This window comes from Spermophilus citellus (genome assembly GCF_964194105.1).
Source record: "Spermophilus citellus genome assembly, chromosome: 1".
Taxonomy (NCBI): Eukaryota; Metazoa; Chordata; class Mammalia; order Rodentia; family Sciuridae; genus Spermophilus; species Spermophilus citellus.
The window spans coordinates 192,545,413-192,558,537 of NC_138182.1; the positions used below are offsets into that span (position 1 = coordinate 192,545,413).

Genomic DNA, 13,125 nt, shown 5'->3' on the forward strand with positions numbered 1-13,125 from the left:
ATACTATGTGGGTGAATATTTGCTAATATATAACTTTGGTTATATGTAGATTATACCTTATACCACCTATAAGATAAGCTGAAAGTAGAATTGCTAGGTCAGAGAGTATATGAATTTATAATATTTGGTAAAAAGTTCAAATTGCCTTGCTCAAAGATTTTTCAGTTTACACTCCCAGTGCCTGTTTGTTATTCTCTGCCCCATCTCATAGAATGTGTTTTCGCATGCTTCTGATCCTTGACAGTATTATAAAAGGTGAGAATGTCATATTTTTGATTTGCATTTATCTTAGGTGTGAAATTAAGTGCCTTTATATGTTAAAAAGTCACTTGTATTTCCTTTACTGCAAATCATTTTCCCAGTTGTCTTTTTTTATTATTAGTACTGCCTTTAATTGGGGAACGGGGAGGGTTCCATCTAAATTAGGGAGATAAGCTGCTGAGAGCCACAGCCTAGTCGGAATGATGCATGGCATTTTTGCCAGAAGGGAGTGGTTGAGAGGTGTCCGCCTCATGGCTGGGGCACAAAATAACTGAGCCGACAGGAGGCACTTGTAGGTTCAAAACAGGAACTCCTTTATTACCCAAACTCCCTGGGTGGGGGGGGCACCCAGGCCACCCACAAGGCCCTTCCAGGAACACCACCAATCAGAAATCCTGTTCAATGAGATACATTTTTTTCTATTTTTGCTATCAGATGCCAATTAACTTATTTTAGTATTTTTACCTTGTTCCCCCCCCCCCACTTTTGGTGTTTTCTTTTTTGAGACAGTCTTGTTAAGTTTCCCAGGCTGGCCTCCATCTTGCAATCCACCTGCCTCAGCCTCCTGAGTAGCATACACTACCTTACTCAGCTAAGACTTTATAAGTGTATTAAGATTTTTCTTTTATGGTTCTCAGCTTTTGCATCATGATTAGAAAGCTCTTCTTTGTGAGATTATAAAGAAATTGTGTTCTTCTAGTTCTTGCATGATTAAAATATTTAAAAATATTTTAATCTTGGATCTACTTGGGAGTTTTTCTGCTTATGAGATATGAGGTCTGAATCAAACTTTTTTTTTTTTTTTTTTTTGCTTTTGGTACTGGGTATTGAACCCGTGGGTACTTTACCACTGAGCTAAATTTCCCAGCCCTTTTTATTTTTTATTTTGAGATAGGGTCTCATTAAGTTACTCAGGCTAGTCTCACACTTGTGATCCCTCCTGCCTTAACCAGCAAGAGTAGCTAGGGTTACAAAAGTGTGCCACTGTGCTTGGCTTAAACTTTTTCCTGATAGGTCATCATATAACCATTATGCCAACACAAAATTTAAAAACTTTTTTCTGCAGCTGGGAATGTAGCTCACAGGCAGAGTATGTGCTTAGTATGCTTTTGGACTTTAATTCAATCTCCAGTACCACAAAATAAGCACCAAAAATAAAATAAATAGTGGGCTGGAGTTGTGGCTTAGTGGTAGAACTCTTGCCTAGCCTGTGTGAGGCACTGGGTTTGATTCCCAGCACCACATAAAAATAAACAAGAAAAGGTAGTGTGTCCATCTACAAAAAAAAAAAATATATATATATATATATATATATATATATATATATTTTTTTTTTTTTTAAAGAGAGGAGGGGGGAGAGAGAGAGAGAGAATTTTTTAATATTTATTTTTTAGTTTTTGGCAGACACAGCATCTTTGTTTGTATGTGGTGCTGAGGATCGAACCCGGGCCGCACACATGCCAGGCGAGCACGCTACCCTACCGCTTGAGTTACATCCCCAGCCCATATATATATATATATTTTAAAACTAAGTAAATAAAGACTTTTTTTAAGATTGTGAAGTATTTTAAACCCATAGAGAAGGGTAGAGAATAATATATAGTACAGTCCTTTTATATCCTTTGTTGATCCTATTTCACTCTATTTTCATTTTTGCTTGTTTTCTTTTTTTGTGTTTATACTTCCATCATTTTGGAAACTTGGTTGGCTTTGTTTTGTTGAGGAGGCGGTGGTGGAGAGTCTTTATTTATGGTCCTAGGGATTGGACTCTTGTGTTCTAGGGAAGTGTGTTACCACTTGAACTGTATCCCCAATCCAAGGCAGTTCTCTTTTAAAAGAACCCAACAACCAAATCAACATAAAAATGTTTTTCCAACTGAAAAAATTTTTTACTATCTTTACTTCATCTAGTAAATAGTATATCACCCAGGAAAATGGTTCAGCAATGACTTTTTTTTTTTTTTGGTACCAGGGATTGAACCCAGGGTTATACCACTGGGTCACACCCCAGCCCTTTTTTTATTTTTTATTTTGAGACAGGGTCACACTAAGTTGCTTAGGGCCTTGCTGAGCTGCTAAGGCTAGCTTTGAACTTGCAGTCCTCCTGCCTCAGCCTCCCAAGTCACTATGATTACAGGCATGCGCTGCCATGCTCAGAAGCAATGACTGTCTTTAAATGGTTTTATTTTTTTCAAGGGGTTGGGAGATAATGAGGATTAAACCCAGGACCTTGAACATGCTAGGCAAGCTGTCTTTTGCTGAGCTACACCCCTTTTATTTTTACTTTGAGACAGGGTCCTGTGGAGTTGTCCAGACCAGCTTTGAATTTGTGATTCTCCTGCCTTGATCTCTTGAGTGACTGGAATTATAAGCATATGCCACCAGGTCCATTTCTCTAAAATTTTTTTTTTTAAAGGTCACAATTTGATTCTATTTGAGATTCTGCTGAGCTTCAGACTTGAGCAGAATTTATAGTCTCTTTTTTTTTTTTAGAGAGAGAATTTTAATATTTATTTTTTTTTAGTTTTCGGCGGACACAATATCTTTGTATGTGGTGCTGAGGATCTAACCCGGGCCACTCGCATGCCAGGCGAGCGCACTACCGCTTGAGGCACATCCCCAGCCCCTCTCTAAATTATTTTTAGGTAATTGTGTCATTTTTCATAGTCAGATATCTGGGGGTATATAGCTCTGTAGTAGAATCCTGTTTTCAATAATAGTAATTTAAAAAAAAGATATTCCAGAATATTTCCCATTTGGCAGTTTTTATTCTAAATTTTGAAACTGCAAACCTTGAACTCAACCAACTACCTCTCCCGGTTTTTTTTTTTTTTTTTTCTGTTTGGTGTGTAATGAGACTTCTCTTACTTCGTAGGGTATCAGTTAGCAGAGCCATCAAGCCCTTTGCAGAACCTGGCCGCCCTCCAGACTGGTTCTCTCAAAAAGTAAGTTACTAAATAGATGCTTTATTATAGTAATTGGGATTTACAGTAGGGCTCTCTACCAAGTTCTGCCTTGTAATTACAAAGCTTTTATACCGTGAAATGAGAAAATAGTTGAAAATGCTTTTTTTTCCTCCCACTTTTCTAATCTGTGTATGCTCATTCTTATAAAATCTTCTTGTCAGTGTTGTATAACAGTTAAGAGCCCAATTTTGGGTGTTAGACAGATTTGGGTTCTGTATGATTCCATCTAAAAACTTTAGACCATGATCCTCAGTTCTCTTGTTTATGAAATAGACATAAAAATTGCTTCGGTAATGTTGTAAAGTAATTGAGCTGATACATGTAAAACACTTTAGTAGGATATTTTGCATATGGTAATTACTCTGTAGGTGTTATTATAAATATTGGCTAGTGGGTTGGCTTTCCCCAAAGATACCTGAGGACAGAAGACTTCTTTTTCTTTCCTGGTATTAATTATTTTGAACTGATTGGATTGCAAAGTAATTTGTCCTATACACTGTACACACTGCTGGGTCCTGTGTTGTATAAAAGAAAAGCAAAAGAAACCACATACATCTTAAACATAGCTCTCTTTTCTAAACTTTGCTTAAATTTGTTGAAACTTGAAAAGCTTATTCGTTTCCAGGATTGCTCATCACGTTTTTACTTTTTTCCATAGCATTGTGCTTCTCAGTACTCAGAGCTCCTAGAAACCACTGAGACCCCAAAGTGAGTATAAAGCCAGATATTTCAGGCAGATCCCTTTAGTGGCAAGTGTTTACTGTGGAAATCTAGTTTATACCTATTTTGGGGTCATAAAAGTATTGCAGAGGGATGGGGTTATGGCTCAGTGGTAGAGTGCTTGCCTAGCATGAGTGAGGCACTGGATTTGATCCTCAGTACCACATAAAAATAAAAGATACTGTGTTCACCTAAAACTAAAAAATAAATTTATGACTAAGTAGTAGAGAAGTCTTGAAGAAAGCAAGTGGGAGTGGAAACAAATGTCCTCTTAATAAGATATGAATTTTTCCCCTCACAGACGCAAAAGAGGTGAAAAGGGAGAAGTAGTAGAAACTGTGGAAGATGTGATTGTTCGGAAACTGACTGCTGAAAGAGTGGAGGAACTGAAGAAAGTGATAAAGGAAACCCAGGAGAGATATAGGTACTCAACTCATCAGAGCACATATCAAATGGTTTGGAAAGACAAAGGGGACTAATTTCTTGTACTGGTCAGAATTTTTAAAATAGATTATTTTTAAAAACCATTATATTTTTTAAAAGCTACCAGAATGGACTGGGAATATAGCTCAGTTGTAGAGTGCTTTCCTAGGTCCTGGGTTAAATCACTAGCACCATAAAAAACAGTTGAGCTAGGTGTGGTGGTGCATTCCTATAATCCCAGCAGTTTAGGAGGCAGGCAGGAGAATTGCTCGTTCAAAGCCAATCTAAGCAATTTAGTGAGACTCTGTCTGAAAATTTAAAAAAGGGCTGGAGAATTGGCTCATTGGTAAAACACCTCTGGGTTCAATCCCTAGTACCAAAACTAAAACTAAAATAAAATAAATAAAAAACCAGTTGTCAATTTGAAGGTTGAGGTGGAACAATCACTTAAGCCCACAAGTTTGGGACCAACCTGGGCAACATAGCAAAACCCTGTTTCAAAAAGATTATCATTCTGTCTGCTTTTTCTTCCTTCCTATAGACGGCTGAAAAGAGATGCAGAACTAATTCAAGCAGGGCACATGGACAGCAGACTGGATGAGCTTTGCAATGACATTGCCATGTGGGTTATAATCTTCCATCTGTGCTCCTTTCTGTCTCACCTCTTTCCTTTCCAAGTAATCTATCTTCTTTCCTCCTCCTGCCATACCTTTTGACTTGAGACAGATTCTAGGAAAGGAATAGCACTGGTTTGGTGTGTGGGAGTGGGAATGAGGCCTTAGAGGGTTATAGAATATTTCAATATGAGAACATATTAATTCTAACTTAAAAGGTCTCTAGTTTTGCCTGGGTGAAGAACTGAGAGTTAGTATACCCCAATTCCCTGTTTTGATGATTAGACTCCCTGCTTTCAGAAAGGGCAGATGTGAGGGGGAAAAAAAATAAAAAGGGCTGCGATTGTGGCTCAGTGGTAGAGTGCTTGCCTAGCATGTGCAAGGCAGTGGGTTCGATCCCTGGCACCACATAAAAATAAAAACAAATAAGATAAAGGTATAAAAATAAATAAATAAATAAATTCTCCATGAGGGCTCAACGAACTATGGGAAGGAACTAGATATCTGGCTACCATCTAACTAACCCTTAATTCCCTCTTTAGGAAAAAAAAATTAGAGGAAGAGGAGGCTGAGGTGAAGAGAAAGGCTACAGATGCTGCATACCAGGGTAAGCTGAACTTAGTGCTTCTGCTTAACGGTTAATTATACTTACTGCATGCTATGATAGACTACTTTGTAAATTTAGTAGTTCAAATTTACATGCATATTTCTCTCTTGTCATCTTCTTTCTCTCTCTTTTTTACATTGTACCCTTTTGGGGATTGGGGTGGGGTTGGTGCTAGTGCTAGGGACTGAACCCAGGGTCTTGTCCTGTGCATGTTCCATATTTTATTGAGTCAATCTCTTAAGTCCTGGGAGTAGGTCAGTTTAGTTCTGTGTCATTTCAGGATTTAGTGTTACAGGTGTGCTCCCATCAAGGTTAGGCATCCATATGGTGCAAACTAATAGACTTTTAATAAGCTGCATTTCCATTACACTGGAAAATCAGAAACATGTACTTTTCTGAATTTTTCCCATCCTTTCTATATATCTTATTATTATAATTTCGTCATGTTCCATAAAATCTTAGGTGTAACCTCTGGAGGAAGCAGAATGTTTTGGTATCCTTGCTGGCTTGCCAAAATTTTCCCTCTCCTCTCTGAAGTTTCAATAATTTGAGTCTGTGGGTCAAACTGACATACATAGATTAATAAGAGGAAAACCATACCAATTTATTACATTCATATGCACAAGAGACTCACAAAACATGACTCCTGGTCTGAGGATGTACCTCAGTGGTACAGTGCTTGCTTAGCATATGAAGTCCTGGGTTCAGTCCTTAGCACTACCATAACAAAAGATTCATGTTACCAGAATAAAAATAATTCTTCATGTCCAGGAAGAAACAAGAAAATGAGCTCTGCTCAGATGTCCCCATGTCTCAAATTTACTTTTCTCTCAAATTTACTTTTAGGACATAAAGTCTTTTTAATAATACATTGAACATAATTGAGGTTTTAGAAATACAAGGCCCGTGAAAAGATTGAGAATAATTTAGTTATTAGATAATGAGAAAAACAATTTAAGCATTTGCAATTCTGGGAATACATGCTGTGAACCAGTGATGTCTTTCCCTCTAGTTATTTATGTGTTTTTTAATGCAGCACTAGGGATTTGTTTTTTGTTTTTTGTTTTTTTTTTTTTTAAGAGAGAGAGAGAGAGGAGAGAGAGAATTTTTAATATTTACTTTTTAGTTCTCGGTGGACACAACATCTTTGTTGGTATGTGGTGCTGAGGATCAAACCCGGGCCGCACGCTTGCCAGGCGAGCGCGCTACCGCTTGAGCCACATCCCCAGCCCAGCACTAGGGATTTGAACAAAGGGTCACTTCACTACTGAACTACATCCCCAGCTCTTTTTTCATTTTGAGACAGGGCCTCACTAAGTTACCTAGGCTGACCTCAAACTTGTGATCCTCCTGCCTCAGCCTCTTAAATCACTGAGATTATAGTTGAGTACCACTGTGTCTGGCCTTTCCCTTTTTTTTAAAGCAGAATCTTGAGCTGGTGACGTAGCTCTGTGACAGAGTGCCTTGCATGTACCATGCCCTGGGTTTGATCCCTGGCATCAAAAAATAAAAGCAGAGTCTTTATAAATTACTAAAGAAGATGTTGAGGAGTATGTAAACTGTTTTCCCACTCCTTGGAAACTTAAATAGTTAAGAGTTTACTTAGTGTGAGAATTGTGGTTAGGAAAAATTAGGCTAAAAAATTACTCCTCTCTAGTGTTAAAGTAAGTTTTTAATCCACATTCATAATTTAATAATGCAGCATTCCTATTTGACCTTTGTTGTACATCAGTGGAGTAGTGTCTAGCTTCACTTATTTAGTACTGAAGATTTGGACTTTGTTTTAATGTTCTAGCTCGTCAAGCAGTGAAAACACCCCCTCGGAGGTTACCCACTGTGATGGTCCGCTCTCCTATAGATTCAGCCTCCCCAGGAGGTGATTATCCACTTGGGGACTTGACTTCAACCACTATGGAAGAGGCCACCTCTGGGGTGAGTGTTATTTCCATCCATTGGAATTGATCAGTGAAGGGTGCAATAAGCCAGCAGAGAGCTGAGTGATGAGGAAACCACTTTTGACCTAGGAGCAACTTCTTGGTCTGAACACTAAAGACTATAATTTACCATGTTCTGTGCTCTAAGATAAGGACGGACCTAAAAGCACTGAGGCTTTTGACCTTTTTGAGAGATAGGGAAAAGACTGCATTCAGGAATTCTTTGCTGTGTATGTTAGTCCTATGAAATTCCTGCTGAAATAAGAGACAATTCCTTGTAAATATAATACTGGTAGGGGGTGAGGAGTTTGTAAATGGCAGATTGGATGGAATGGTTGGGTCATTATGGGTTTGAGTCAGTAGAAGAGAAAATAACATGGGGAAGAAAAGTATAGCTAAGATTAGGGGGTAGAGGGTTCTGGGCATTTCCACTCAGAACTAATAAAACAATAGACACACTAACCCATCCAGATTAGTAGGGAGCCTTCCATAGTTTGAGAAGTCAGATAAAGGTTCTCTGTTGTCTCTTAGGTAACCCCTGGGACTTTGCCGAGTACCCCAGTCACCTCGTTTCCTGGGATTCCTGACACCCTTCCTCCAGGCTCTGCACCCTTAGAAGCCCCCATGACCCCAGTAACAGATGATTCACCCCAGAAAAAGATGCTTGGACAGAAAGCAACTCCACCCCCCTCCCCTCTGCTGTCAGAGCTCTTGAAGAAGGGCAGCCTCCTGCCTACTAGCCCCAGACTGGTATGGAGACTTCTGTGGGTGTTTGAGAGCTGTGGTGATTTTAGTACTTGGAAGGGAGTGCCTGGGACCTAAAATGTGACATGGACAAAAAATTCAAAGGAGGAAAACAATAAGTTGATAGTATCCTTGGGTCCTGAGGTATCTGAGCCACAATTATTTTGGTTTTCTTCCCAAAGAACAAATAAGTTCTGAACATTAGAGTTTCCCTTGGGTTTGAATTACTCTCTGTGGATAGTAAGTTTTAGTTTTCAAGAAGTTTGGTTGACAGAGTTTTGGGGGGAAGTGGTAGTTAAGGAAAGCTTGAGTGTAGCCTTCACCTCTATTCTTCCCTGGTAGGTCAGTGAGAGTGAAATGGCTGTTACTTCTGGCCATCTGAACAGTACAGGTGTCCTCCTGGAGGTAGGCGGGGTCCTTCCCATGATACATGGTGGGGAGATACAGCAAACACCCAATACTGTTGCAGCTTCCCCTGCTGCCTCAGGTAAGTCATCACTCTTCCTTTATCTACTTCAGAGATGGTTTCATTATTATTAAGGAATTGTTAATCCATAACTACTTTTTTTTCTAACTTTGTTTTGGAGCTGCTTTAGCTGTTAAAACACATAGTGCTTGAAGGGCTGGGGTTTTAGCTCAGTGGTAGAGTGCTTGCCTAGCATGTGTGAGGCACTGGGTTTGATTCAGCACTGCATATAAACAAACAAAAAAATAAAGGTCCATTGACAACTTAAAAAAACAAAACAGTGGCTTGAAATTATTAATCCATTCCATCTTCAAATTGTTGACATCCCTGATTAACTACAGCATAGCTATTGATGAGAGGAACATGAAGTTAATAGTGAAGCTGCTTCTCTGTGGCTTGTAAAATTGTGTAAAGGTGCTGGAGATACCTGAGATAATAGAATATGGGAAAGAGATTTGGCTTGAATCTCAGGCCTGCTATGCATTGGGTTTGTAATCTGATAGGTGACTTAAATATTGAGGCTCAATTTTCTGTTTTATTAATTGTGATATATATGCTATTCATTGATATAGTGAGAATTAAATGAGATAAACAAAATAAAGCAAAAAATGCTTTACAAAATACCTTATAAACATTAGATGTTGGTATTTGAATCATGTTGAAGTTGGGTAGTGTATAGCATGTTGAATCTCAACAGAAATGATATTTATTCAGACCAGTTTTTTTATTCTTGATGATTATTTAATTTTCCTCTGAGGAAAGGCACCACCCATTTTTCTTATGTTGTGTATTCTAGTACTTTGGTTTATTCCTAATTTAGAATTTTGGTTCATTCTTAACTTGGAAAAAGTAAGGTTAGAGAAAATAAAACTATAGCTCAACATAGGAGTTGCTTTCATTCTTTGAGACCATAAATTTTTTCTTGGTTGAATCTTAGAGTGGCTATTGCATCTTGTTGGTGTGCTTTCTTCTTACCTCATTTTGTATACCTCTTTGTTAGGTGCTCCCACTCTTTCCCGGCTTTTAGAAGCTGGTCCTACACAGTTCACCACACCTCTTGCTTCCTTCACTACTGTTGCCAGTGAACCTCCAGTTAAACTTGTGCCACCCCCTGTAGAGTCTGTGTCCCAGGCTACCATTGTCATGATGCCTGCGCTGCCAGCACCATCCTCTGCTCCGGCTGTCTCCACTCCTGAAAGTGTAGCTCCAGGTGCGTCCTTGACCCACGCCCTGAGCAGCCACTAGGACCAAAATTTCATTTTGAGCTTCAGTTAAGGAAAGATAACCAAGAACATTAACTCTAATTTAGATGCTTCTGTTTTCCATAGACATGTGCCATCTTTATCCTTAGAAAAACAAAGATGTGAAAAGGGTGGGTATTTGTTGGGGGAAAATGGTTAAGTGTACAAATAAAAGCAGGCTTGAGAATGTGTTCTCACCTTATTTTTTAAGTAAATGGGGGAGAAAAAAAATAGGCATATATGTTTCTGACCTTAAATGTACTTGACATCTGTCTATAGCTCTAGTGTGATTTTTCAGGTGGTCACTTGGTATCCAATAAGCTGAGATAACTTTTCCCTTTTTGTTTAGTGAGTCAGTCTGACACCTGTGTTCCCATGGAAGCTGTGGGGGATCCACACACTGTGACTGTTTCCATGGATAGCAATGAAATCTCCATGATCATTAATTCTATCAAAGAAGAGTGTTTCCGATCAGGGGTAGCAGAGGCCCCTGGAGGATCAAAGGCTCCCAGCATAGACGGAAAGGAAGATTTAGATCTGGCTGAGAAGATGGATATTGCTGTGTCTTACACAGGTGAAGAGCTAGACTTTGAGACTGTTGGAGACATCATTGCCATAATTGAGGACAAGGTAACCATTCAGCAAAGTCCCAAAGAATCTCATAGCTTCTCTCCTCTGCCTTTCTTTTTTTCTCATAGTAAAACAGCTGTTTCTCATAGTAAAACAGCTCCATCTCTGTAATCTGAAAGCCTTTGGTATTTGGCATTAGTCATCTCCCCAGCCATTCCCATATTATTGATTTGCAGAGGGCAGGTATCTGTCCCTACATGGGGGAAGAGAGAGAAATGGCAGGTTTATTTTCATTCAGTGCTAGCAAATTTGAGAGACTTGGATGGGCTTCTTTCTGTGACCTCAACAATCTATATGTATTACGGAACAGGTAGATGATCACCCTGAAGTGCTGGATGTGGCAGCTGTGGAAGCAGCACTGTCCTTCTGTGAAGAAAATGATGATCCCCAGTCTCTTCCTGGCCCCTGGGAACACCCAATCCAGCAGGAACGGGATAAGCCAGTACCTCTCCCTGCACCAGAAATGACAGTCAAGCAAGAGAGATTGGACTTTGAGGAAACAGAAAACAAGGGAATTCATGAACTCGTGGACCTCAGGGAGTCTGGTGTTGACATTAAAATGGAACCTGCAGAACCAGAGCCAGGCATTTCAGGGGCTGAAATTGTAGCTGGGGTTGTTTCAGCCACAAGTATGGAGCCACCAGAACTCAGGAGTCAAGACTTAGATGAGGAACCCAGAAGTACTGCAACTGGAGAGATTCCTGAAGCAGATGGTTCCAATGGGAAAGGCGATGAGATGCCACTTGCAACTGTGAAGACAGAGGTAAATAGTAAGATCAGGAGCTGGGAGTATGTAAGTTTATAATTATAATACTGTAGGTAAGAAGTGATGGGTTTCCTGTTGAATTCCTGAGTCTTGGTGTGCTTCATGTATCCATAGCCCATAAGTTGTGATCAGTGTTAAGTATGCTTGTCCTATTCCTTTTAAGGTGACCATTAGAATCATATCACATTAGTAGGACTTAAAATTTCTTCTATAGTCTCATTATCATTGAAGAATAAGATTGTGTGAGCTGTAGCAGTTTACCAGTTCTTAAGACACTTGTTCTTTTTTTGATCTTCAGGCATCCCCCGAAAGTATGTTGTCTCCATCACATGGCTCAAATCCCATTGAAGATCCTTTAGAGGCAGAGACTCAGCACAAGTTTGAAATGTCAGGTAAATAAAAGACTGGAAATCTATACTCTGTAACTAACTTGAAATAATTTGCTCTGTCTTCTGAGGGATTGTGGGTTGTGGGTAAGTAGAGGAGATAGAACAGGTAGGAATGGAAAGGAAAGCTGCAGGGGATTATGGTCCATAGGAAGGGGAAGGCTAAGGTGGAAAAATCTTCAGGTAGTCTTTCTCTCCTCTGCAGACTCATTGAAAGAAGAATCAGGGACTATTTTTGGAGGCCAGATAAAGGTATTTCAGACTTTTCTTTATTCCTCTTGCCATGTGATTAGATTTCCCTATAGCACTACCTTTTTAATAAATTTTGGTGTACTCTCACATCTTTATTCTCTGAGACTGGTAAGGAGTTGCATGGGGAAAAGCTGCAGTGGACAGTGTGGCATAGTGGGAGTACTATAGCAACATGCGCTTCCCATCTGAAAGAGTTTGTAAATATCACACAGTCCTTTCTTTACATTTAGTGCACATATAAACTTTGATATACCTAGAGTGATTTAGAGTGAATAGGGATATCAGAGCCAGGGAGAACATAGAAGAAATCAGATTATTAATTATCCAGTGAGATATATAGAAAATTTTTCTTTTTTAGAGCAGTAGTTAACAGAGACTTAATGTGATGTGAGTTTATTCCATCAGATGAGACATGAAATAAAACTTTTTTTTTTTAATTTTTGTTTATTTTTAAATGTGGTGATGGGGATCTAACCCAGACTCACATGCATGCTAGGCAAGTGCTTTACCACTGAGCTATCTCCCCAGCCCCCAAATAAAACTATTTTTGATAACTTTGTACCCAGGGTCAGAATTCCTCTTAAGAGCAAGGGGAAAGAAGGAATGCCTCTTAGCTTAGTCTTAAGAAAGTAGCTTTTTTTAGATCCTGGGTTTTATTCTTAGTCAAGGTTTGAGATTACTTAGCCAGTGGCTATAAGTAGATAGTAGTATAAGTGATAGAGGGCTCAGTCAAGAATCAGTGTCAGGCCATTTCTAGAACTGATCTAACTCAAAAGGCAGATCATGTTTAATGATGCTTTGCTGGATAGCTTTGTTTGCATATGTTGACTGGAGCACACTGTGTCTAAGGATGCCGCAGGTGAGGAGGAGGAGGAGGATGGAGTCAGTGAAGCAGCCAGTCTAGAGGAACCTAAGGAAGAAGATCAAGGAGAAGGCTATTTGTCAGAAATGGATAATGAACCCCCTGTAAGCGAGAGTGATGATGGCTTTAGCATACACAATGCTACCCTGCAGTCACATACACTGGCAGACTCCATCCCCAGCAGCCCTGCTTCTTCACAGTTGTAAGTATCTGAAATTCATTCTTTCTTTCTTTTTTTTTTTTTTTTTTTTTT

The 13,125-nt window shown here is 39.3% G+C and overlaps 1 protein-coding gene across 6 annotated transcripts in view; it reads left to right on the forward strand.

Annotated features, from left to right (window-relative positions):
- Positions 1-13,125, forward strand: part of BRD8 (bromodomain containing 8) — a 28,951-nt gene that overhangs the window by 10,624 nt on the left and 5,202 nt on the right. For 4 of the 6 annotated variants that reach the window (XR_014024006.1, XR_014024007.1, XM_081309419.1 and 1 more), the window contains exons 3-16: positions 3,137-3,206; positions 3,886-3,935; positions 4,249-4,371; positions 4,912-4,992; positions 5,527-5,591; positions 7,387-7,523; positions 8,057-8,275; positions 8,612-8,756; positions 9,736-9,945; positions 10,326-10,606; positions 10,917-11,369; positions 11,671-11,764; positions 11,964-12,010; positions 12,860-13,074. Coding sequence is in view for 2 of the 6 variants with exons in the window: in XM_081309419.1 (XP_081165545.1) it covers positions 3,137-3,206; positions 3,886-3,935; positions 4,249-4,371; positions 4,912-4,992; positions 5,527-5,591; positions 7,387-7,523; positions 8,057-8,275; positions 8,612-8,756; positions 9,736-9,945; positions 10,326-10,606; positions 10,917-11,369; positions 11,671-11,764; positions 11,964-12,010; positions 12,860-13,074 (2,190 nt within the window). In the remaining 4 variants the exon portion in view is untranslated. The remainder of the gene's footprint in view (positions 1-3,136; positions 3,207-3,885; positions 3,936-4,248; positions 4,372-4,911; positions 4,993-5,526; positions 5,592-7,386; positions 7,524-8,056; positions 8,276-8,611; positions 8,757-9,735; positions 9,946-10,325; positions 10,607-10,916; positions 11,370-11,670; positions 11,765-11,963; positions 12,011-12,859; positions 13,075-13,125) is intronic. The other 2 variants (XR_014024004.1, XR_014024005.1) reach the window with 2 other exon arrangements.